The 26899-nt window shown below is 38.8% G+C and overlaps 1 protein-coding gene across 1 annotated transcript in view; it reads left to right on the top strand.

The window, feature by feature from the left end:
- The window catches only part of LOC135200429 (glutaminase liver isoform, mitochondrial-like), a gene marked incomplete in the record, with an annotated part of 185304 nt that overhangs the window by 42541 nt on the left and 115864 nt on the right, over positions 1-26899 (top strand). The window contains 1 exon segment of the mRNA XM_064229065.1: positions 5190-5273. Coding sequence (XP_064085135.1) covers positions 5190-5273 — 84 coding nt within the window.

The following is a 26899-nucleotide window of genomic DNA, read 5'->3' as shown; positions in this document are numbered from 1 at the left end:
AAGAGGCACAAGTTCGTGCAATTATGACAAAACAGGAACCCTTGAATTTTTTATCTGGAGAGAGAGGTCGGGAAAACGTAATTGCCGTTTTCTTCCTGAACGCAACCTCGTAAGTATATATATATATATATATATCTCCTTTTGTAACTTATGTCCGGTGGTGGCCTCAGACACTGCCCATAATGCTCTTAGTCGCGGGCCATGAAACTCAGCCACGGTCCGGTGTTGGCCTCTGTTTTGTTGGTACCCATCGCGCTACCAGAAGTACGATTATGGCTAACTTTAAAACTTTAACCTAAAATAAAAACTGCTTAAGCTAGAGGGCTGCAATTCTGTACGTTTGATGACTGGAGGGTGAATGGTCGACATACCCATTAAGCAGGGCCCTCTCAAGAAGGCCGCAAGTATTCTTTTTTTAACGGAATGGCATAATAGTAACTTTTATTTAGGTTTTATGTCTTAATTTGCGAAATAATCCCCCTTCTGTATTATCTGGCAACGCTGCTGCTGCTGTTCCAGGTTCTCTTTCTCGTCCTGGAAACACGAAGGAAAATCAAAAGCTGCTCATACATACATACATGCATACATAAATAAAGGCTATTCAGAAATACATGAGAGAGAGAGAGAGAGAGAGAGAGAGAGAGAGAGAGAGAGAGAGAGAGTAGGTGTATAAGGGACTTGGGGAAACCGAACCTACAAACAAACAAATGCACTATGTAAAGTACTTAATAGCTCGAACCCACGCTAAGAATATATTCCCTTTCAAGACAACCGGTTCACACCATATGTGTCTGGTTGTTACCTACACACGAATCGTTAGTAATGAGAGAAGCCGGCTACTCTTTGAAGAGCCCAGCTGTTATTTAAAGAGTCCAGCTACTCTTTAAAGAGCCCAGCTGTTATTTAAAGAGTCCAGCTACTCTTTAAAGAGGCCAGCTGCTCTTTGAAGAGTCCAGCTACTCTTTAAAGAGGCCAGCTGTTATTTAAAGAGTCCAGCTACTCTTTAAAGAGCCCAGCTGTTATATAAAGAGTCCAGCTACTCTTTAAAGAGCCCATTTGTTATATAAAGAGCCCAGCTGTTATTTAAAGAGTCCACCTACTCTTTAAAGAGTCCAACTACTCTTTAAAGAGGCCAGCTGTTATTTAAAGAGTCCAAATACTCTTTAAGAGGCCAGCTGTTATTTAAAGAGTCCAGCTACTCTTTAAAGAGGCCAGCTGTTATTTAAAGAGTCCAGCTACTCTTTAAAGAGCCCAGCTGTTATTTAAAGAGTCCAGCTACTCTTTAAAGAGCCCAGCTGTTATATAAAGAGTCCGGCTACTCTTTAAAGAGCCCAGCTCCTATTTGAAGAGTGCAGCTGATATTTAAAGAGCCCAGGTACTGTTTAAAGAGCTCGGCTGTTATTGGAAGAAGCTAACTACTATTCGAAAAGACCAGCTGCTATTTAAAGAGTCTAGGTGCTATTGAAAGAGGCTGCCTGCTATTAAAAGAGCCCAGCTGCCATTTGAAGAGACTAGCTGATATTTAAAGAGCCCACTACTGTCTGAAGAAGCTTGATGATTTTTGAAGAGCCTAGCCACTATTCAAAAAAGACCAGCTGCTATTTGAGGAGTCTAGTTGCTATTTAAAGAGCCCAGCTACTATTTGAAAAGGCTAGTTGCTATTTAAAAAAGACCAGCTGCTACTTGAAGAGGCTAGCTGCTATTTAAAGAGCTGAGCTGCTATTTAAGGAGTTCAGCTACTATTTGAAGAGACTAGATGCTATTTAAAGAGCCCAGCTATTATTTGAAAAGGCTAGATGCCATTTAAAGAGCCCAGCTACTATTTGAAGAGGCTAGTTGCTATTTGAAGAGCCTAGCTACTATTTAAAAAGGACTAGCTGCTATTTGAAGAGCCGAGGTGCTATTTAAAGAGTCGTGCTGCTATTTAAAGAGCCCAGCTACTATTTAAAGAGCCCAGCTACTATTTAAAGAGCCCAACTACTATCTAAATAGCCCAACTACTATTGAAAGGGGTCAATGGAAGGTTCTATTTAGATCAGAAAGGTTGAAAGCTGAGTTCTTCTCAGCCTTGGCCTAGTACTGCTCGCTCGACCTTCAGCAGGTTATAACCCTCTGGTGCCCCGTTGGGGGGGGGGGGGGGGGGGGGGGGGGGGGTTAGTGCAGCGTCCCTTCCTTAGGTCGATAGCCGCAACCCCTTTTTTCACTCCTTTTAGATTTGATCAACTTGAGAGGTTTCACTTTCATAAGGCGATTAAGATGCACCGTAGGTCCATCGTTGCTCTACCTTGACCAGTAACAACAGGAATACTTCATGTGTCGACACTGGGTACATAATGAAAGCTTTTTTTACAATCTCGTGGGTGTCTTGAATGAGCAGAATTATTATTATTAATATTATTTTATTATTATTATTATTATTATTATTATTATTCTGAGGTATTAGGTTAGTAATACCTTGCATCCTCTTTTGAAGTTCTGAAAAAGTTCCAAGTGGACGACTTTCTCTGGGAGGTTGTTCCACAGTCCAACAGTGTGAGGAATAAAGCACCTCTGGAAGTAAGGAATAAAGGACATCTGGAACTGAGAAATAAATGACCTCTGGAATTAAGGAGTAATGGACCTCTGGAAGTGAGGAATAAAGGACCTCTGGAACTGAGAAATAAATGACCTCTGGAATTAAGGAGTAATGGACCTCTGGAAGTAAGGAATAAAGGACCTCTGGAACTGAGAAATAAATGACCTCTGGAATTAAGGAGTAATGGACCTCTGGAAGTGAGGAAAAAAAGACTTCTGGAAGTGAGAAATAATTGACCTCTGGAAGTGAGGAATAAAGCACCTCTGGAACTGAGAAATAATGGACTTCTGGAACTGTGGAGAAGTTCGACAGCGACGCAAAACATGTACTCTATATTGGTGCTGCTGCTGCTGTTCAGCGAATCTGGTCTGGCAGGAAATCCAATTCTTTGATATTTAATTTATTATATTTTATTCATTTTATTCATTTTGCGCACTGCGGTGCTGCAAAGACCACTTCTATATTTAGACCAACAGTTTTGTAAACACACTTTGTAGAGTATTGAAGAAGTGAAGTTTTTTATATTATTTATTTATTTTTTAGCAAATATGCATTTATTGATTAAAGGGGAATGAGTTTTTTGGTTACGAAATGGCTTTCATAGCTGTTATTCGGAAGGTATGTTGAGTTTGATGTTAATCGGTATTCATGGTTTGATATATGAATCTAAAAAGCCACACTTGTATAAGTGCCTCTGCTTATATGTATGTATGTATGTATATATAGATATATATATATATATATATATATATATATATATATATATAAATGTGTGCATATATAATATGCATGTATATATAAATAATATATATATAGTATAAATATAAAAATTATGTATGTATATATAATATATATAGATATATATATATATATATATATATATTATATATATATATATATATATATATATAAAGTGTACATATATATATATATATGTATAGGTATATATATATATATATATATATATATATATATATATCTAATATATATATATATATATATATATATGTATGATGTATGTATGTATGTATATATACATATAGATATATATATATATATATATATATATATATTATATGTATGTATGTATGTATGTATGTATGTATGTATGATATATATATATAATAGATATATATATTATATTAAATATATATTCTATTTTATATATATACTGTGTGCATAGATATCGAAATATGCATGTATAAATATATATATATCATATATGTATATATAATATATATATATATAATATATATGTATATATATCATACTCATATATATATATATATATATAATATGTTATATATATATATATATATATATATATAGATATGTAGTAATATAGACATATATAGATATATATATATATATATATATATAGTATATATATATATATATACATACATATATATATATATATAATATAGATATATATATATATATATATATAATATATATATATATATATATATGTGTGTGTATATATATATATGTATATGTATATATTATGATAGACCCATTTCCCAAAACTAAATTTGCTTTTTACATCATGAAAACTGTCAGAACTTCTGGGAGTTTCGAGAGTACAGAAACTCCCAAAAGTTAATATACTGCATAGAAAGCATGTGAGAGGAGCGTAGGACTTGAAATAGGACGCTGTCCTATGGAGGGAAAGTGCATGTCGAAGAGATTTGTAGGTCTAGACTTTATAGACTTCCTACCCAGGTCGAGAGAATCATGCCTTTGGGAAGGTAACAGGACTTCGTGTAAAGGCCCCCATACACTGAACGATTGTCGTTATCGATCCACACACACACACACACACACACACACACACACACACTGTTCATACAGTATGAACGATCTCCACACCGATAGCGTTATATCGGCAGACAAACACATACATTGAACGATCTGTGTACGACAGACTTAAGTCGCAAGCCAGCAACCTGGTCGTAACAGATTCCCGCCGAGATCGTTCAGACACGAAGCTCCGCCCACTTTTGCATCTAGACAAGCCCATACACAGTGTTTTTGCGAACGATACAGACAGTCGTTCAGACAATCGTTCTGTGTATGGGGGCCTTAAGACTTTGCCCGCTGGAGCAAAGACGTTAAAAAGCATCCATGACGTGTGGTAGCCTTTGAAGACACGTGGAAAGAGCATAGGACATGGCTCTAGGTCTTGTTTGGGGTAGACTCCTTCCTTCCTGCTTGGTTGTGAATCAGCACCTCCCATTAGAAACACGACGAGCAACATCTGCACCGCTGCATTGACTGTCTTTTGTTTCCGTTTCTTTCAAGGGCTTGCTTCTTATGTAGTTATTATATAAATAAAAGATGTAGTTAATAGACAAACCATTACTCGACTGAACGCGCTCTGTATGGACGCTTGTGCGTGACATTTCTCTTCATTGTTGATGGAATGTGACAGACATTATCCCCATAGGCCTAAACATCCTTGGTATCCAGTTGTCCAAAACCAGTTCATAAAAAAAAGTTAACGTATTCCCTCTGCTCTAATGAAAGCCTCGTTTCTTCCCCCTTTCCCCCCCTCACATCTTTCCCCTGGACAGAAAACCGTTCACTCACCCCTTTTCTCTCCACCTGGCAGAAAACCGTTGGCTAGCTTCCTGCGGAGAAGGAGCCTTCCAGACGTCGCTCTCGATTCATGGGAGTCGTACTCGGAAAATCGAAGGTGAGATTAGAGGGGTGTGACCTCCAGGGCGGCTTCTGATTGGCCAGCTGCTCATTGATCCCGCTTCCCATTGGTCCAGGGAAAGGCGGGCGAAAAGGTGTACACTAGGACTTAGCTTTTGGGTGTCTTTAGAATTAAACTTTCCTTTTCGTCAGAAATGCCGTCGAAAGCGAGATTCGCCTAGAACTTTCAACAGAAAAAACTTTTAAGTGATTAATATAGTCATTATGATCATACTAACGTAATCAGAAGATGAAGAACTTTATTCATGCGGAACAAGCCCACCTCACTGGTGGCATTGACTTGAAATTCAAGCTTCCAAAGAATATGGACGTGTTCATTCGAAAGAAGTAAACAGCAGGTAATGGGAAATGCAGAAAGAAGAGATCACTTATTAGAAAACAGATGAATTAACTAACAAATAAATGAATGAACAGATAAATAAAAATGTAAGTCAGTTATTACAACACAAGGAGAATCGTACGATTCAACGCTTGAACTTCGAAGAAATTCCAAATGCACGAGATCCTCAGTAGGGAAGGTGTTCCAAGTTTCCCTGGAGAGGAACAGAGTAACGGAAGAACCAAACATCAGATAGATGAAGACGGGTTTTAGGTCAGTAGGGCCATAAGTGCCGAAACCTCATGGCACTGGCGCCCGAGAAACGCCTGGACACACGTGGCCCAGTTCGGCCTGGATGTGGTGCGTCGTCTCACCGTCCGTCTGGCTTAGTATGCGGAGAGAGAGAGAGAGAGAGAGAGAGAGAGAGAGAGAGAGAGAGAGAGAGAGAGAGAGATGGGTGGTCGATAGATCTAGCATTATGTAACGTGAGTTGCCGGTTTCTGTTCTCTCTCTCTCTCTCTCTCTCCTCTCCTCTCTCTCTCTCTCTCTCTGCCGTGAACCTGGCGTCTCTCTCCTCTCTCTGTCTATCGTGAACCTGGCGTTTCTCTCTCTCTCTCTCTCTGCCGTGAACCTGGCGTCTCTCTTCTCTATGTCTGTCTGTCTGTCGTGAACCTGGCGTCTCTCTTCTCTATGTCTGTCTGTCTGTCGTGAACCTGGCGTTTCTCTCTCTCTCTCTCTCTCTCTCTCTCTCTCTCTCTCAGGTATGATACAGGCATGCCGGCCAAAGCGTAACAGCTCTCCCATTGCATTCCTTTGTGATGAACGGACGGTGCTTTCACGTTAAGGGCCCCATAGACGTTACGATCGCCGGATCCGGTCATCTGAACCGGAAGTAAATCTCACTGTCTTAAGGGATTATCGTCCGACCAAAAGTGGGCGGAGTCCGTCGGCCTCTCCGACCAACTCGCATGCCAGGTTCGTGGCATTTGATTTAGTTCAGGTGGCCCGAAGCCTCCACGTCTATAGAGGCCCATACACTGAACGATTGTCTGAGCGACTGTCTGTAACGGTTCGGAAAAGCATTGTGTATGGGCTTGTTTGAATGCAAAAGTGGGCGGAGTTTCGGGTCTGAACGATCTCATCGGGAATCTGTCACGACCAGGTTGCTGGCTAGCGACTTATGTCTGTCATACACAGGGTCGTGCAATGTATGGGTAAGTCTCTTCTAGAGATGATGCTACGTCTTCCAGAGACAAAATCTTTGTACAGACTGAAATCGGTGTGGAGATCGTTCATACTGTCTGACTATACTCTGTTTTTTTCCATCTGTCCATCCGCCTGTGGTGTTTTTGTATGGTAACACTGCGTCCCGGGCTTTAGATAGTTACGCTATGTGTAAGTTTTAGGTAAATAAAAGGATATTTGGGTGTACATTTGCAACTGAAAAGTGTTTTAATAATTTACTGTATGTGAATTACACCGTTAATATTCGGAATCGGATATTATTATAATCGTTGAGTGTAAGCTGAATGTAACTAACTAAAACCCGGGACGCAGTGTTACCATACAAAAACACCGCAGGCGGATGGACGAATGGAAAAAAACAGAGTATAGTGTGTGTGTGTGTTTGTGTGGGTTGATAACGACAATCATTCATTGTATGGGGCCCTTTAGACTCATTTCAGCCATTTGGGAGACTTCCTTACGTTTCATAGGTTAGGACATCAGTTTCAAACGAGTTCCAAATATACGTAGACTTGAGTTTCACACGAGTTCCAAATGTACGTAGACTTGAGTTTCACACGAGTTCCAAATGTACGTAGACTTGAAGCCTACATATTACACCAATGATTAGAACTCACGCCCTCTGAAGTCTTTGGATCTTAACCCGGTACGTATCCACCTTTGCAAAGGTTTGTTTAGTACAAGCAATTTGGGGATGACCGTAACAACACAAGCAAAAGAGTGTAAATATCACAAAGATAATGACCCCCAAGAAATATTAGGCCTAAATAACGACCCTCTAACGCCCTTGGGGTCACTATCTGGGAAAGATCCAAATCTTTTGACATGAGCAGTGTACAGATACATCTTTAATTTCGATTTATGTTTTGAACTAAACGATTTTGGAATTTTTTCACAGTTCATCACCGTGAATACATTCTACATACACTCAGTTTCCTTGTGCGTACCAGTTATATATTCGTTTTATTTTTAGAGTCAATAATTTTTTCAGATATTCGCTCACTGAGTCTCCCACAAAACTATTACGTACTACGTCCAGAGACGGGAAAATGGAAATGAAGTCTTCATTTTCAATAAACAAATAAAAGTCTATTCACATCTGAAACTTTGTATGACTCGGTCGTGATGGACGGTTGATGTGGTAATTATAAAGAAATATTTCTCGGCATAGTGTTCCTTCAGATCTTGGTAATTAGATAAAAAATGCTAGACCTAAGCGGATTTTAGAATGGAGCTCTTTTCTTTTGCTTGTTTAAAACAAAAGATATTGATTTTACGAAGTCGTTACTTTATAAAGAGCAAAAATGCTAGACTCAGTATTGTGTGGCAATCTTCGTCTGGGAATGGAAGACCTTAGAACGAATTATTTATTTACTGAACGGGAATTAAAGAGAGTGTCCAAACAGGCTTTGCTGTACACTGGCCGTTGTCTAGCGATATGCCAAAGGAACGCTTTGCCCCACAAGAGTAACTAACTTTACGGGCTGCTCTTAAGAAAAAGAATAATTTTGCTGCCATAAGGCCAACTATAACTGTATCCAGCACTAGCCGGAGAAAAAGCGTTGCCATTTTTGTTCTTTTCGCACTTCTTCATCTAAAACGAAAGTCAAGGGGGTTTGTGTCGTGTTGTCAGCACGCGCTTAGTCTAGCACGCTATTCAAGTCACGCGCACGAACTGGCCATCCACTTTTCCTTTCAGTAGTATATTAATGTGTCACAACCTGTGCACGAAGCTTCTTGGTACAGCACGAACAGCAGGGATATACACTTCATATCAAACCGGTAGTTAATTTTTTATTTGTTTGGTTTTTTATGATCAAACACCTCAAAATAAATGGGCAAAATCATAACTGAAAGTTCAGTGAATGCTCAGGGAGACAGTATAGACGCACAGTCCAGAATAATTAATATTGGTTTCAGTGAAGGCCAATTGATTCCATTCAACGTCTAAAGAAAACTTTTCTGTTGAAGCTGAGAGGCAACATGACAGATAGCGAAAGACGAAAGTTGCCAAACCCACCGCCGAGTAAAAAACTAGGCCTACACAGAACTCGGAAACCTAATTTATGTAATAATTCTGACGTAAAATGATCAATGTGAGGAATAGATGAAAACCAGAAAAGGATTTAGAAACTAGATCGCGCTGTAGGTTGAAAGGAAAGCAGAGCCGATGTCCCTTTCATGACGTTGTGAGGTTTCGTCATGAAAGGCGTGACGGAAACAGCAACGAAAGGCGCAAAACCAATCGATGTTTTGCGAAGATCAAAGAGAGGCGTACTGGTTTGTGTGATGGCTGAAGGCCACAGGACTTGGGGCACCAGTGTACCGTGTGCCGGAGTTTTGTTATGCACCGAACGCGGCCTTTATGTACCTGCCTGCCCATAAGCACTTCGCAATCATAATGAAGACTATTATGCACCCCAACCCTAGTCCCAACAAGGTCAGAGTGATAATTATGGAGCACGGGACGCCTGTCATTTGGTAAATGGCCTCGTAGAAGCGATCTAAAATTAACGAGAAGGCTTGGGACTGGCTCATACCTTAATACGTATGATTAGAGGGATCCTTCAGGGCGGCGATCAATACTCCGGAGGAGCGATTCAGAGAGCACGTTGTCAGACATAGACCGATGTGTGGAAACCGGACGCGAGGGGAAGAGTTTTAAGTTTTTTTTTTTTTTCCACTTTCCATTTTGTTATGAAATTCAAACCTCTAAGTCTTTCATTGTCCATTTTTCCTTCATTTTGTAATACGTTCTTTAATTTTATTGTGGAAACTTAGAATAGGCCAAGAATTTCGGCGTTTGTTTTAGCTTTCCGTAGAAGAAAAACCATTGAGATGGCGTATTTGTATGCCCGTCCGCACTGAAAACACTGCTGAGGCTAGAGGGGGTGCCAATTGGTGCGGTGATCATCTAACCTCTAGTCTTTCATTGTCCATTTTTCCTTCATTTTGTAATACGTTCTTTAATTTTATTGTGGAAACTTAGAATAGGCCAAGAATTTCGGCGTTTTGTTTTAGCTTTCCGTAGAAGAAAACCATTGAGATGGCTATTTGTATGCCCGTCCGCACTAGAGGGGTGCCAATTGGTGCGGTGATCATCTACCTCCAGTCATCACCAAATTGCAGCCCTCTAGCCTTAGTGTTTTTTATTTTATTTTAATTTAAGGTAAGAGTTAGTCATAGTAAGGCGCACCTTTTACTTGTTCACGATTGGATTGTGTTTAAACATACCTTGATCTATATAAGAAACGGCGGTGACGCCTTGATTTCGAAGTTATTTTAATGTCTTTTTTGTTGTTGCTGTAACTCTTATTTGGGATAAGAGGTGAAACCTATGTTTAGTATTCCATGAACAGTGTCGTCTAGTTGGCTTAGCGCAAAGGAAAATGACTCATATTATTTGGATTAGCCGCACGCGAACATCAAGATAATCAGTGTGTAGTGTGTGTTTGTGAGTGTGAGTTTCCTTTTTGTACAAGTTTGAGTAAAGCATGCTTATATATATATATATATATATATATATATATATATATATATATATATATATATATATATATATATATTATATATATATATATATATATATAAGGATTGGAAGGCTGTTTTGTCGGGATGCAATTTATAGGTGGGGGTGTTTCTGGTGGGTGTATTTTGTAAAGGGGATTTGTAGGTGTTTTTATTTATTTATTTATTTTTTTTTGGAAGAGAGAGAGAAAGGGGGGGGGGGGATGTTGTTGGGGATTTTTTTTTTCTGAGAGGGGGGATTTTTTTTTGGGGGGTAGGGGGGGCGGGTAACACGACGATGGCGCCAGATTCATTACTGTTTGTGGCGCCCAATCGTCCATTGGGATTAGGTTTCTCTAGTTCCGTCTTCATCTGGAGGCTCGTGTTTTTTTTCTTTTCAGAAGGCATTTGTTGTGGAGAAAATGTTCACAGCATTTGCTGTACAGAAAACGTTCACAAGAATTGCTGTGTTAAAATGTTAACAGCATTTATTGTGCAGAAATCGTTAACAGGAATTATTGTGCAGAAAGCGTTCACATAATTTATTGTGCAGAAAACGTTTACAGGAATTGCTGTAGAAATGTCCGCAGCATTTATTGTGCAGGAAACATTCACCGCATTTATTGTGCAGGAAACATTCACAGCATTTATTGTGCAGAAAACGTCCAAGAATTGCTGTGTAAAAATGTTAAGCATTTATTATGCAGAAAACGTTAACAACAATCGTTGTGCAGAAAACGTTCACATTTATTGTGCAGAAAACGTTCACAGCTTTTACAGTGGCTAAAATGACTCCTTCTGTTCTTAGGCAGTCCTACTGTGATTTCAGTAGATTTTGATATATATATATATATATATATATATATATATATACATATATATATTATATATACATACATATACTATATATATATATATATATGTGTATATATATATGTGTATATATATATTATATAGTATATATATATATATATATATATATATATATATATATATATATATATAGTATTCGATGGTTTTGATAACCGAGATAGAAAATAAAAACAACTGAAATTAACGTTTGAATTGAGAAAATCCTGACAGAAAAGGGAAAATACAACAAACATTATATGCCCAGCTTTTAACGTAAATTAAAACGTGCTGCTAAAGTCTACGGATAAATATCTCCTGGTTTCACCAGTGGAGTTTAAAATAGATAATAGGTTATTATTTCATTAGAAATAATTGTTCGGTACTGTTTTACGTGCGCATTATTTATTTTTTACATTTCCATTCTGATAAATAAATCATAAATATCCTATCCTAAAATTCCTGTATCTTTAACTCTGCGTGAAACACCTTTGTCAGACCTTTTTAAGCTATTCCTTAGACCTTTCCTACTCCCCAACAACAACAACAACAACAAAGAACTAGTTTGTAGGCTTACTCACCGAGTCAGCGGAAAAGACGGCAGATTACGACGTAAAAGTAACGTATGTTGGATTTAATAACAAAGAGATATTAAAAAGGAAATGTCTAAGAATGAGTTTTGAATGAAAAAAAAGGCAGAAATAAAATAAGTAATAAGAAGTTGGGAATTGAAATAAAAAGGAGAGTGAATGAAACGCCCCCTCAAAAAGAAAAAAAAAAGAAGAGCATGTTGCGTTGGCCGTGGGCTCTGCTGGAACTGGCACCGCGCCAGAGCCTCACCGATTTCCAGGAGGGCTCGTGTAAGCCATCAACGCTTTGGGCGCTGTGTCCTAGCGCTTCTTCCCTCTTGGGATATGCCAAAGGAATCGATAAGCGTAAGTCCAGAAGTACATTCATTGGTCTATCGTGGATGCCATGACGGAGGACTCAATGGCTTCGTATGGTCGCCCTATACATCCTTTTGAAGCGATAAACTCCAATCGGCTGTAGATAATTCGGATTTGACCCTCCCTAGTCTGTGTGACCAGTGAGGACAGTGTTCCTTGGCTTCTGTCTCCTCGGAATATAGAGCCTAAGTTTCACATTATACCTCTCTAAAACCGAGTAATATTAGTAGTTTTTATTGCTGAGATGCTGTACAAAAAAAAATGTCAGATTTTGCTTCCTGGGAATGCAGCGTCAGATTCAGCGTTTACCTCTGTAAAACTGAGCAAAATTTCTAGTTTTTTGCTGCTGAGACACAGCCCAAAAAGTGGTCAGAATTGATTATTTCTGAAATGTAGCCTAAGTTTCAAGTTTTATGTTTTTAGAACCGCAAAATTTCTAGTGTTTGCTGTTGAGATACAGCCCAGAAAGTGGCCCGAATTTATTTTTTCTGAATTTTACCCAAGTTTCATGTTTTACCTTTTTAAAACTGAGGAAAACTTGAAGATTTTATTGCTGAGATTCAGCAAAAAGTCAGACTATGTTTCCTTGTAGTGTAGCCTTAGTTTCTGGTTCTGCCTCCTTAAAACTAGTGGTGTTTTTAAAGAAAAGTGACTTTTATTTCTGAGTTCAACTTTCTATCAGATTTTACAGATATGTTTATTGAAATCTTATTGAAGACTATATATGTTTTTTACATTTATCTTAATTTATAGTTTTGTTGAATTTTAGCTAAATTAATGTTAGATTGTAAACGCTGAGTGGCCTTAGTTGCCCCAGAGCTTGGCATGTATGAATAAAATCTATAAAACAAACCAGATTTTCGTAAAATCGAGCAGAACTTGAAGATTTTTTGGCTGAGATACAAAACCAAACCAAAAAATTATGATAAAAAATATATAAATGAATAAATAAATAAATAGATTCAGATTCTGCCTCTACAGAGCAAAAGGAAAACACCAGGTTTTGCCTACAAAAAATTATATATTTATACAGGTTGCCGTATGCTTTAAACTGGTATAGGAAACCAGTTATGCTATTGCTTCTACTTAAATGCCAAAGAGGAATGATAACGCGTGTCTTCCTCCTCCTCCTCCTCCTCCTCTCTCCTTCCCCCCTTCCTTCTTCTTCCTCCTTCTTCTTCTTCTTATTCTTCGTCTCTTCTTTTCCTTCTTTTCTTCTTCTTCAAGTGAGAGACGATCGCCTTGCTCGCGGAAATCTGAAATTGGAAATCGGTTCTCCTCTAGAAATGTATCAGGGAATCTGTTTACACACACACACACACACTATATATATATATATATATATATATATATATATATATATATATATATATACATATAATATATATATATATATATATATATATATATATATATATATATATATATATATAAATAATATATAAAGCCACAAATCTCCAGTTCCCTATACCTCGGCATTAGACTGACACCACCAAGGGGAATTAAGTGAATAAGTGCTTCGCTTGCACCTGTCGGGACTCAGAACTTGTCAGTTATAATTCCCCTTGGGTGTCAGATTTTCCAGAGGTAGGGTGAACTGGACTTTTAAACGGCATTCGTACCTTGGTATATATATATATATATATAATATATATATATATATATATATATATATATATATATATATATATATTTTTTTTTTTTTTTTTTTTTTTCTTTGTGAAAGAGACATCGATCAGATTTTCCCTCACCCTTCAAGGCTGGAAGCCGGCTCAGGGATTCTCTCTCTCTCTCTCTCTCTCTCTCTCTCTCTCTCTCTCTCTCTCTCTCTCTCTCTCTCTCTCCGTAACTCTTACGCTTAGTTCCTATTGTTATTGGAAATGCTCGGTCATCAGATAATACTTCTGTTATTCCATAGACGCTAATTGAAGGTTATAGAGAAGGCAGCCTATTATTATTGTTATTTATAGTAGTGTTATATGAAGTATATATATTTTTATTATTATGATTATTATTATTATCATTATTACTCAGAAGAGACTGACATTAATATGTGTATATATACATATATATGTGTATATATATAATGTATGTATGTATGTATTTGCATGTAGAGGGATGTGAATCGCCACCCCCCCCCCCCCCCCCCCCCCCCCCCCCCCCCCCCCCCCCCCCCCCCCCCCACCCCCCCCCCCCCGCCCCCAAATAGGAGAGCTGAAATGGCAACGTCGATCAGAGTATAATTGAGGGCCATATTGTATCATGCCCATATTGCTCTATTGCCAATTGCTCTATTGCTTATTGCTATGTTGGCAATTAATCTGTTGCCAATTGATGTCTTGCACTTTTGTCGATTGCTCTGATGTCCTGTTGGCAGTTGCTCTGTTGCTCTTTTGTCGATTGCTACATTGCCAATTGCTCCTTACACCAGACGTATAAGATTTGTCGCTAATCCTCAGCATGACCTTGGTTTTGATTAAGCCGGCCTTATGCCAGCACGGGCCTTCACCCTAAGACACTCCGTCAGTGTGGTAAGGTTCTGAAGGGTTTTAGCCCTGACGAGGACCTCAGGACTCTGCCCAACCAACAGAGACTCTCCAAAAAGTCCGGTTATATCAGCCATCTTGAGACGAAACAGGGAACTTTGATGAAAATCAGTTTTTATTTGCAAGATTTTTTTGTGTGTGTGTGAGGAAAAAAAAACATACCAAATTGAGCCATGATCGTGCGTCTGGCACCGCAACAGCACAGGCCACTACAGTCGGCTGAGAGTTTCATGGGTCGTGGCTTTTTCTCTCAAAAATTCTTTTTCTTTTTCATTCGTTCTTTTCTCAGGAGTCTGTCATTCTTTCTTTATTTTGTTCAAACGATATATAAATGTTCGAATAGAGAGAGAGAGAGAAGAGAGAGAGAGAGAGAGAGAGAGAGAGAGAGACCTTACCTTACAGACCTTACATCTTGTTCTGGTTGCCCCAGGTCCCTCAGTGTGAGGCACCTCTAATGTCTACCAGAGAGAGAGAGAGAGAGAAAAGGAGAGAGAGAGAGAGAGAGAAGCTGAGAGAGAGAGAGAGAGAGAGAGAGAGAGAGAGAGAGAGAAGAGAAATTCAATTCAATAATATGAAGAGAGAGAGAGAGTCAAAGACAGAGTGATATGATTATGGAGGAAGATGAGAGAGAGAAGAAGAGAGGAGAGAGAGAGAGAGAGGAGAAATTCAATTACCGAATGATATGAAGAGAGAGAAAGTCAAGTACGGAGTGATATGATTATGGAGAGAGAGAGAGAGAGAGAGAGAGAGAGAGAGTGTTGAACAAAGAACCAGTCGATAGTTCTTGTTCCACAGCCATCCTTCAGAATATGACCGTCCTTCTACCACTCGACTTCCCTTTAAAAAAAAAGACAAAAAACAATAAGAGAAGCAACAATTAGATAGCAACAATCTCTCCCCTTTCCCCCGCCCCACTCACTCACTCATTCATCCACTTTCTCTCCCCCCGACCATTCATTCATTCCGTTATGCAAGCAGCGCTAGTTTCGTTGGACGTAATGGCGGTCTGAGAGAGAGAGAGAGAGAGAGGTATAGAAGCCAGGCAGTTCGAATCACTCACCTTTAATACTCCTTGTTTTGGGTTGGGGGTCCTCTGACACCCACGTTCCCCCCCCCCCCCCCCCCCCCCACCCCACAACCTCCTACAATTCACCCAGAGTTACATCCACAATTCCTTTACAATTCCATCCACTATTCCGAAACATATCCCCCACAATTCGCCCTACTATTCCCCCCACGATTCCACCACATTTACACCCACAATTCCCCCACAATTAGGCACAATTCATCTGCAATTCCATCCGTGATTCCCCACGATCCACCCACATTTACATCCACAATTCCCCCACAATTCCACCCTCAACTCTCGCACATTTCCTCCAAAATTCCACTCACAATTCCCAAACAATTACACCCACAACTTACTTCCACCCATTATTGCACCTACAATTCCCCCACAGTTCCATCCACAATTAATCTACAATTCAACCCACAATTACCCAAAATTCCACCCTTAATTCCCGACAATTCCCCAGCAATTTCACCCACAAACTTCTTCCCCACCTGGCCTTCCCACACCACCAATCTCCTGCTCTTTCTGTGACGAGGAAATCTCTGCTTTCATCTCTGGTTGGGGAAGGAGGAGGAGGAGGATCATTGATTGACGTAATTGCATCTCCTTGTCGCCGCCTGACGCGGTTGGCATTCGTCGGCTCCATATTCAAATCAGTCGGTATTTCTCTCTCTCTCTCTCTCTCTCTCTCTGTCTTTAAATCTTGCGGTTTCTCTCTCTCTCTCTCTCTGTCTTCAAATCTCTCTCTCTCTCTCTCTCTCTCTCTCTCTCTCTCTCTCTCTCTCTCTCTCTCTCCAAATAATTAGGTTTTTGACTCTCTCTCTCTCTCTCTCCAAATAATTAGGTTTTTGACTCTCTCTCTCTCTCTCTCCAAATAATTAGGTTTTTGACTCTCTCTCTTTCTCTCTCTCTCTCTCTCTCTCTCTCTCTCTCTCTCTCTCTCTCTCTCTCTCTCTCTCCAAAATTAGGTTTTTGACTCTCTCTCTCTCTCTCTCCAAATAATTAAGGTTTTGGACTATCTCTCTCTATCTTCTCCAAAATAAATTAGGTTTTTGACTCTCTCTCTGTCTCTCTCTCTACTCTCTCTCTCGCCTCTCGCTCTCTCTCTCTCTCTCTCTCTCTCTCAAATAATTTTGATTTTTGCTAGGTTTTTGACTCTCTCTCTCTCTCTCTCAAATAACTACTGGACTCTCTCTCTCTCTTCTTAAATAATTAGGTTTCTCCTTTTTTTCAACTCTCTCTCTCTCTCCTCTCTCTCTCTCTATCTTTTTTTTTGTCTCTCTCTCTCGCTCTCTTTCTCTCTCTCTCTCTCTTATATAATGAACATAAGTGAAACCTGGTCTTCCCAAGAGACTGGGAATGATGATAAAAAAAAAAAGGGTTCCAAACTTATAGATCAGATAGAAAAAATAGGAATCAAGGGGGAACCGTAATATATGGGAAAGACAAAAAACAAGGAAAAATATATGAGAAATATAGTAACTCAGAATGTGAACTAATAGCGGTAGAATTTGAATCTGAAAAATTAATGAACATAGTAATATATAGACCCCCTAATAGTAAAGAGTTTGACTTTATAATAGAAAAATTATATGATATATGTAGAAATTACAAGGACTGGACTATTCTCCTATCTGGAGACTTCAACTTTCCTTTCGTAGACTGGAAAGAGCGAAGAGGAGATTGTGGTTGTACTTATGCATATAAAAAAGAGAGTAATAGTAGTGCAGAAGATAAGAGGCAATTCGAAAAGCTATTAGATATGCTACTAGAATACAACATTCAACAAATAAATCACCTGCCAACGAGAAAGAAAAATACTTTAGACCTAGTATTTGTGAACGAGATGAATTATGTTAAAGAAATAATAGTTTATAATGCGAGTATTTCAGACCATAATGTCATAGAATTAACAGTCCATTCCAAAGCAAGTGAAAACAGAGATAAGCAAGAAATGAAAAAGTGGGAAGGATATGGAAAATACAACTTCTACAGTAAAAACATAAAATGGTCAGAACTAAATGAAGAATTAAACAAAGATTGGGATAACATTTTTGTAAGTGATGACATAAGGGTAAATACGGAGATATATAAAATATTAGAGAAAATAGTGGATAAATATATACCGAAGAAGGAAAGTAAACATCAGTCATGCATACCAAGAGACAGAAGGATCTTGTTCCAGAAAATCAGAAAATGGAAAAAAGGTCTTGCAAAAGAAAAGATGCATGGAAAGTTATAGAACTAAAAGGTAAGATAGAAAATGCAGAACAAAAGATTATACAATCAAAAGAAAATGAAAAACGGGACTTGGAAGAAAAAACCCCAGTAAATATCAAGCAAAACCCCAAACTATTATACTCATACGCAAAAAAGATGAATAAAAGAAGAATAGAAATAGGCCCTCTAAGAATTGAAGGGAGATTAACGAATGAAAAAAAGGAAATTTGCAACATATTGGCGGAACGATATAAGAGAGAATTCACCCCCAGAATAGATAATGAAGATAATGATATAGAAGTAAGGGACGATAATAGTGAATATTTAGCTGACATAGATATTAATGAAGCTGATATTGTGCAGGCTATTAATGAAATTAAAAATGGAGCTGCAGCAGGGCCTGATGGTGTTCCTGCTATTTTGTTAAAGGAAGTAGTTCATTCTATCGCAAAGCCACTTGCAATATTATCAAGACAAAGTGTAGATACAGGCATGATTTATGATGAGCACGAATTAGCATATATTACCCCTACATTCAAAAGTGGATTAAGACTAGAGGCAAGTAATTATAGGCCTGTGAGTCTAACATCACATATTATGAAAGTGTATGAAAGGGTAATGAAGAAAAATATTATGAAACATTTAATAAAAAATAATCTGTTTAATATAGGACAACATGGTTTCCTACCCGGAAAAAGTACACAAACCCATCTGTTAGTCCACCGTGAGAACATATACAAAAATATGAAAAGCGGAAATGAAACAGATGTGGTTTATCTAGACTTTGCAAAAGCTTTTGACAAAGTAGACCATAATATATTAGCAAAGAAAATTAGAAAACACAATATCGTAGATAAAGTAGGAAGATGGTTAAAAGAATTTTTACACAACAGAAAACAGATAGTTATTGCAAACGATGAGAAATCGAATGAAGCTAAGGTAATTTCCGGTGTGCCTCAAGGTACGGTGTTAGCTGCATTACTGTTTGTTATTATGATTGCAGACATAGACAGTAATGTTAAGGAATCGGTAGTGAGTAGTTTCGCCGATGACAGAAGAATAAGTAGAGAAATTACTTGCGATGAAGATAGGAACGCGCTACAAAGAGACCTTAACAAAGTATATGATTGGGCAGAGGTAAATAGGATGGTATTTAACTCTGATAAATTTGAATCAATAAACTATGGAGACAGAGAAGGAAAGCCATATGCATATAGGGGACCTAATAATGAGACAATCACAAATAAGGAAGCAGTTAAAGACCTTGGTGTGATGATGAATAGGAACATGTTATGCAATGATCAAATAGCAATTCTATTGGCAAAATGTAAAGCAAAAATGGGAATGTTGTTACGGCACTTCAAAACAAGAAAAGCTGAACATATGATTATGCTTTATAAAACATATGTTCGTAGTCCACTTGAATATTGCAATATGATATGGTACCCACACTATCAAAAGGATATTGCACAAATAGAGAGTGTACAAAGGTCCTTTACAGCTAGAATAGAAGAAGTTAAGGACCTTGACTACTGGGGAAGACTACAATCCTTAAAATTATATAGTCTAGAAAGGAAAAGAGAACGCTACATGATAATTCAGGCATGGAAACAGATAGAAGGAATAGCCGAAAACATCATGGAGCTAAAAATATCAGAAAGAGCAAGCAGAGGTAGATTAATAGTGCCCAAAACTATACCAGGAAGAATAAGGAAAGCACACAGGACATTAATATACTACGCACCAGCATCGATAATGCAGCGTCTATTCAATGCGTTGCCATCTCATCTGAGGAATATAACAGGAGTGAGCGTAGATGTGTTCAAGAATAAGCTCGACAAATATCTAAACTGCATCCCAGACCATCCAAGATTGGAAGATGCAAAATATACCGGAAGATGTACTAGCAACTCTCTGGTAGACATTAGAGGTGCCTCACACTGAGGGACCTGGGGCAACCCGAACCAGATGTAAGGTCTGTAAGGTAAGGTCTTTCGTTTTCAGATCATTCGGAAACAGCATACTAGACATCATACTATCAACAGAAGATAATCTAGTGTCTGATCTTTCAGTAGGTGCACATCCAGGCAAAAGGGGCCATAAAATGATCTCATTTCAAATTAATGTTCAACATAAAAAAAAGAGAAGATATTAATGAGATGAGACTACCGTCGACAAGACCTAAAAAAGCTAAAGGAGTTCGTTAAAAATCTAGAGTACGACGAGGACACAGGCATAGACAAGCACTGGGAAGCCTTTTGTGAGGAATACACAGAAAAGGGCTCTAGATGTATACCATTAAGGCAACTACCAACAAATTGCAACCCTCAGCTCAAATGATTCAACAGAGAAAGTAAAAATAAGATAAGAAAAAGAGATAGATTGCACAAATCGAAGAGCCCTAGAGATAAGTGAGTACACGATGTCTGCTCGGATGGACTAACAAGTCTTTGAGACACCCTATTCCTTGTAACACACTCTCTCTCTCTCTCTCTCTCTCTCTCTCTCTCTCTCTCTCTCTCTCTCTCTCTCTCTCTCACTGATTCCGATTAAGTAGGAACCTCGGTAAAACAACAGTCCGTTCTCAGCGAAATTCATTGAAATTCATTGACTCAGAATTTGCTGATATTGTGCCCAGTCATAAATACGTACTTTCATATAAACGGTGGAGAATCAGCTGAGAGGATCCGTGCGTGTATACGCATGTACTTAAATCTTTAATGAACACCACGAAGATTGACAAAGTGATTCTACAGCAATCCGGTGTAGTTCTTTTCCTCGCAAAATTCGTGACAACAGACCACAACTGCATGCGTCCCCAACTCTTATTCTGACGATTATTCAGTTATTTCTCTATCAAATGAAATCTTTGCTTATTCAATTCGTTATTCTCAGTCGCGTTCGAAGCACTTTCCCAACTCTTCACTTACCTATGAAACTAATTCTTCGTTTATTTATTTCATCATTCTGCGTCACGTTCAAAGTCCAGGGTCCCAAATGCTCGAGACTTCCACAGAGAGATCTTATGACTTTATTGATCAAAATGCCGTACTGCGGTATCCTTGCCTTCGTCATGCAAGTCAATAGCCTTCCCTTCTGGAGTACGTAATACCAGGTAAATTCGCCGGAGCGAATTGTTTCCTGTCTTCCTGTCAAGAATAACACGATCAAAGATTCCCTTCGTCTTTGTCGCATGGGCGGCCGTGTTCAGCGTTCGTTCGCGCGCGCTATTTGCTACGAAGTCTGACGGAGTTCAATCATGAACGCGGTCACCTGGTTACAGAAAGAACCGGCTCTGTTGCATACGCAATTGACTACCTGCGCCTTTGCAAGCTACTGTTGCTCGCTCAGAATACCGCAGAGCTTTGTTTCGGGCTTTGTGTTTTAGGTAGCGGACGTCCTTCGCGCTTTGAAAGGCCCCAGAGAGTTTTTTTTCTGCTTTTTTTTTTTTTTTTTTTTTTTTTTTTTTTTTTTGTTTTTTTTTTTTTTTTTTTTTTTTTTTTTTTTTTTTTGTGTTGTCCTCCATTTGCTTTTGTTTCGAGAGATTGTCTTGTGTTATGTCGTGACTGGGGAGGTCATGGTACACTAAAGGATGGTCTTGTGATCATGGAAGTTGGACTAGACACTTCTATTAGTTTGTAGTGACGTTAGTAGTGTGTTCCTTCGCTTGTAGAAATATATATATATATAATATATATTATATATATATATATATATATTATATATCTATATATATATATATATCTATATATATATAGATATATATATAATATATATATTATATATATATATATATATATATATGTATATATGTATATGTATATAACAGTGAAAGATTTGTATAAAATGAACCATACACATTTTTGTGCTTCAAGTGGTTTATCAGCAGCACAAAAAAGGGAAAGATTTAAAACTTAAGCAGACCAATTTTCGTTTGTGCTTCAAAGGGTTTATCAACAACAAGAAAAATAGTGAAAGATTCATATAAAGAATGAAACGGACCCCTTTTATTGTGCTTCAAGTGATTTATCAGCAGAAGATTTATATAAAAAAACAAGTATACCCCATTTTTTTTTTATACTTAAATCGGTTTATCATCAGCAAGAAAAAATTGTAAGATTTATATAAGAAAAGAAGCATATCCCATTTTTCATGCTTCAAGTGATTTATCAGCAGCAACCAAAAAGTAGAAGATGTATATAATGAACACGCCCCTTTGTAATACATCAGGTGATTTACTGACCTCTTCACGAGTGTAGATACTTTTAAAACAGGCGTGTTCAGGCAGAGTAATCCTGCAGTCGGATGCCGGGTCATGCTCCTTCGGCATTCTATATGCATATTCTGGTCGGACCTTCCTTACGCGCTGAAAATCCCTGAAAAAAAAAAAAACTTCGTATAGAAAGTGAGACCCTTGGTCGAGCTTATATAATTCTACTCTGGACAGTCACTGAGGAGTGGTCAAGGGGCCAAGTGCTACTGAAGTTGTTGGAAGTTGTCGGCACAGGTTTCTGAAGCTCCCAAGAAACTTCGTATAGAAAGTGAGACTCTTGGTCGAGCTGGGATGATTCTTACTCTGGACAGTCACTGAGGACCGATCAAGCGGCCGAGTCATACCGAAACTGTCAAGAAACCGGAAGCTGTCGGGACAGATTCCGTAGTAGTGCTCAGACAGTCAAGTCAGAAAGTTCAGTTCCAACCAGACGAGTGAGAGATTTCCGTAGTTACTTTAAAACTCTGTTAAGTGAGATAGATAGGAAGTTTAGTTTCGTAGTTCTGTTGAGTGATTGCATTGTTGTTGTTTAGAGATGTCCTCGAAAATCGTCTCCGCTTTGAACGAGTATGGGTGGCGCCGGTCGAGCGTGGGGGAAATCACAGCTTTTCCCTCTACCAGGTAAAGGTTCTTATAATGTTCTGTGACAGTTGTGGGGGGAAAATTCCTGTATTTCTATGATAAGTGGGGGGGAAATCCCTGCTTTTCCGTCTGCCAGATATAAGTTTTTTGGTCTTCTATAATAAGTGTCAGGAAAAATCACTCATTTTTATGAGAAGTGTGGGGGAAAAGCCCTTATTTATATGATAAGTATGAGGAAATAACTCATGTCTATTATAAGTGTTGGGGAATCCCTCATTTCTATAAGTTGGGGAATTTGGGGGAATTCCCTCATTTCTAAGAAGTTTGGGTTGGGGAATAAAAAAAAAAACCTCCAATTTCTAATAACTGAAGGGGGAATTACCCTCATTTCTATAAGTGTTGGGGAATCCCCATTTCTAAGAAAGTGTTGGGGGAATTCCTCCATTTTCAAAGTGTTGGGGAAATCCCTATTTATATAAGTTGGTGGGGAAATCCCTTCATTTCTATTAAGTGTTGGGGAATCCCTCATTTCTATAAGGGGCGTGTGGGGAAATCCCTCATTTCTATAAGTGGTGGGGAATTCCCATTTTATAAGGTGTGGGGAATTTCAATCCCAATTTCTATAAGTGTGGGGAATCCCTTTCATTTCATTAAGTGTGGGGAATTCCTCATTTCTAATAAGAGTGGGGAAAATCCCTCATTTCTATAAGGTGGGGGAATCCCCTTTCAATTTCCCCTAATAATGTGTGGGGGGAAAATTCCCTCATTTCTATAAGAGTGGGAAATCCCCATTTCTATAAGTGTGGGGGAATTCCCTCCCCATTTCTATTAAGTGTGGGGGTCAATTTCCAATCATTTTTCTATAAGTTGGGGGAAAATCCTCATTTCTATAAGTGGGGTAAAGGGGAATCCCTCATTTCTATAAGTTGTTGGGGAATCCCTCATTTCTATTAGTGTGGGGAAGGAATCCCGCCATTTCAATAAGGTGTGGGGAATTCCCTCATTTCTATAAGTGTTGGGGAATTCCCTCATTCTATAATTGTTGGGGAATCCCTCATTTATAATTAACAACGGGTTGGGGGAATCCCCTATTTCTATAAGTGTGGGGAACCCGGGGCATTTCTATAAGCGTGGGGAAGCCCGCATTTTCTATAAAGTGTGGGGGAATCCCTCATTCTATAAGGTGTTTTTTTGGGGTGGAATTCCTTTTTTCCCCTTTCTAAAGGGTGGGGAATTCCTTCATTTATATAAGTTGGGGGTTGGGGAATCCCTCATTTCTATAAGTGTGGGGAAAATTCCCTCATTTCTATAAATTTGTGGGGGAATCCCTCCAATTTCTATAAGTGTGGGGAATTTCCTCCTTTCTATAAAGTTGTGGGGGAATCCCTCATTTCTATAAGTGTTGGGGAATCCCTCATTTCTATAAGTGTTGGGGAATCCCTCATTTCTATAAGTGTGGGGAATCCCTCATTTCTATAAGTGTGGGGAATCCCTCATTTCTATTTAAGTTGTTGGGGAAATCCCTTTCATTCTGATTTAATGTGGGGAATCCCTCATTTTCTATAAGTGTGGGGGAATCCCTCATTTCTATAAGTGTGGGGAATCCCTCATTTCTATAAGTGTGGGGGAATCCTCATTTCTATAAGTGTGGGGAAATCCCTCCTTTTCTATAAGTGTGGGGAATCCAATCATTCTATAAGTGTGGGAAGTGGGGAATTCCTCATTTCTATAAGTGTGGGGAATCCCTCATTTCTATAAGTGTGGGGGATTCATTAGTTTCTATAAGTTGTTGGGGAATTCCTCATTTCTATAACGTGTGGGGAATCCCCTCATTTCTATAAGTGTGGGGAATCCCTCATTTCTATAAGTGTGGGGAATCCCTCATTTCTATAAGTGTGGGGAAACCTCATTTCTATAAGTGTGGGGGAATCCCTCATTTTATAAGTTGGGGAATTCCTAAGCTATTTAAATGTTGGGGAATCCCTCATTTTTCATAAGTGTGGGGATCCTTTCAATGGGGTTTTCATAAGTGTGGGGGAATTCCTCATTTCATAAGTGTGGGGAATCCCTCATTTCTATCAAGTGTGGGGGAATCCCGGGCAATTTCTATAAGTTGTGGGGCGGGATTTCCTCATTTCTATAAGTGTGGGGGAGGGAATTTCCCTCCCATATTTCTATAAGTGTGGGGCGGGGATAATCCATCTTTTATAAAAGTGGGGAAGTCCTCCCTCATTTCTATTTAAGTGGGGGAATCCCTCATTTCTATAAGTGTGGGGAATCCCTCATTTCTTTATAAGTGTTGGGGGGAAATTCCCTCATTTCATTTAATGTGGGGAACTCCTCCCCATTTCTATAAGGTTGGGGAATTCCTCATTTCTATAATTGTGGGGGAATTCCCTTCATTTCTATAAGTGTGGGGAATTCCTCATTTCTATAAGTGTGGGGAAATCCCTCATTTCTATAAGTGTGGGGGAATCCCTCATTTCTATAAGTGTGGGGGAATCCCTCATTTCTATAAGTGTGGGGAAAATCCCTATTTCTATAAATGTGGGGGAAATTCCCTATTCTATAAGTGTGGGGAATCCCTCATTTCTTAATAAGTTTGGGAATCCCTCATTTCTATAAGTGTTGGGGAATTTCCAATCCCAAATTTCTATAAGTTGTGGGGGACCTTTCCCTCATTTCTAGTGTGGGAGGGAATCCCTCATTTTCTATTTAATTGGTTGGGGAAATCCCTCATTTCTAGAAGTGTGGGGAATCCTCATTTCTATAAGTGGGGGGAATCCCTCATTTCTATAAGTGTGGGAATCCCTCATTTCTATAAGTGGTTGGGGAATCCCTCATTTCTATAAGTGTGGGGAATCCCTATGTCCTATAAGTGTGCGGGCATCCTCATTTCTATAAGTGTGGGGAATCCCGCATTTCTATAGGTGTGGGGAATTCCTCATTTCTATAAGTGTGGGGAATTCCTCATTTCTATAAGTGTTGGGGAATCCCTCATTTCTATAAGTGTGGGGAATTCCTCATTTCTATAAGTGTGGGGGAATCCCTCATTTCTATAAGTGTGGGGAATTCCTCATTTCTATAAGTGTGGGGGAATCCCTCATTTCTATAAGTGTGGGGAATCCCTCATTTCTATAAGTGTGGGGAATCCCTCATTTCTATAAGTGTGGGGGAATCCCTCATTTCTATAAGTGTGGGGAATCCCTCATTTCTATAAGTGTTGGGGAATCCCTCATTTCTATTTAATGTGGGGAATCCCTCATTTCTATAAGTGTGGGGAATCCCTCATTTCTATAAGTGTGGGGAATCCCTCATTTCTATAAGTGTGGGGAATTCCTCATTTCTATCAGACTTGTGGGGAATCCTTCATTTCTATTAAGTGTGGGGAATCCTCATTTATATAATGTGTGGGTGGAATTCTCATTTCTATAAGTGTGGGCATCCCTCATTCTATAAGTGTGGGGAATCCTATTTCTAATAAAGTGTTGGGGAATCCTCATTTCATAAGTGTTGGGGAATCCATCATTTCTTAGTGTGGGGGATCCCTCATTTTCTATTAGTGTTGGGAATCCCTCATTTCTATAAGTGTGGGGAATCCCTCATTTCTATAAGTGTGGGGAATCCCTCATTTCTATAAGTGTGGGGAATTCCTCATTTCTATAAGTGTGGGGAACCCTCAATTTCCATAAAGTGTGGGGGTGAATTCCTCTTTCTATAAGTGTGGGGGCACACTTTCATTTTATAAGTGTGGGGAATTCCTCATTTCTAATAAGTGATGGGGGAATCCCATTTCTATAAGTGTGGGGGAATTCCTCATTTTATAAGCTGTGGGGAAGTCCCTCATTTATTTCTATAAAGTGTGGGGGAATTCCCTCATATTTCTATAAAGTGTTGGGGAGTTCCTCATTTCTATAAGTGTGGGGAAGCCCTCATTTCTATAAGTGTGGGGGAATCTTTCCATTGCTATGAGTGTGGGAGAATTCCTCCATTTCTATATTGTTGGGGAATTCCTCATTTCTATAAGTGTGGGGAATCCCCAT

The sequence above is a fragment of the Macrobrachium nipponense genome, chromosome 26 (genome assembly GCF_015104395.2).
Source record: "Macrobrachium nipponense isolate FS-2020 chromosome 26, ASM1510439v2, whole genome shotgun sequence".
Classification (NCBI taxonomy): Eukaryota; Metazoa; Arthropoda; class Malacostraca; order Decapoda; family Palaemonidae; genus Macrobrachium; species Macrobrachium nipponense.
The sequence above is the reverse complement of the archived record's forward strand: the minus strand, read 5'-3'. Positions and strand labels throughout refer to the sequence as shown.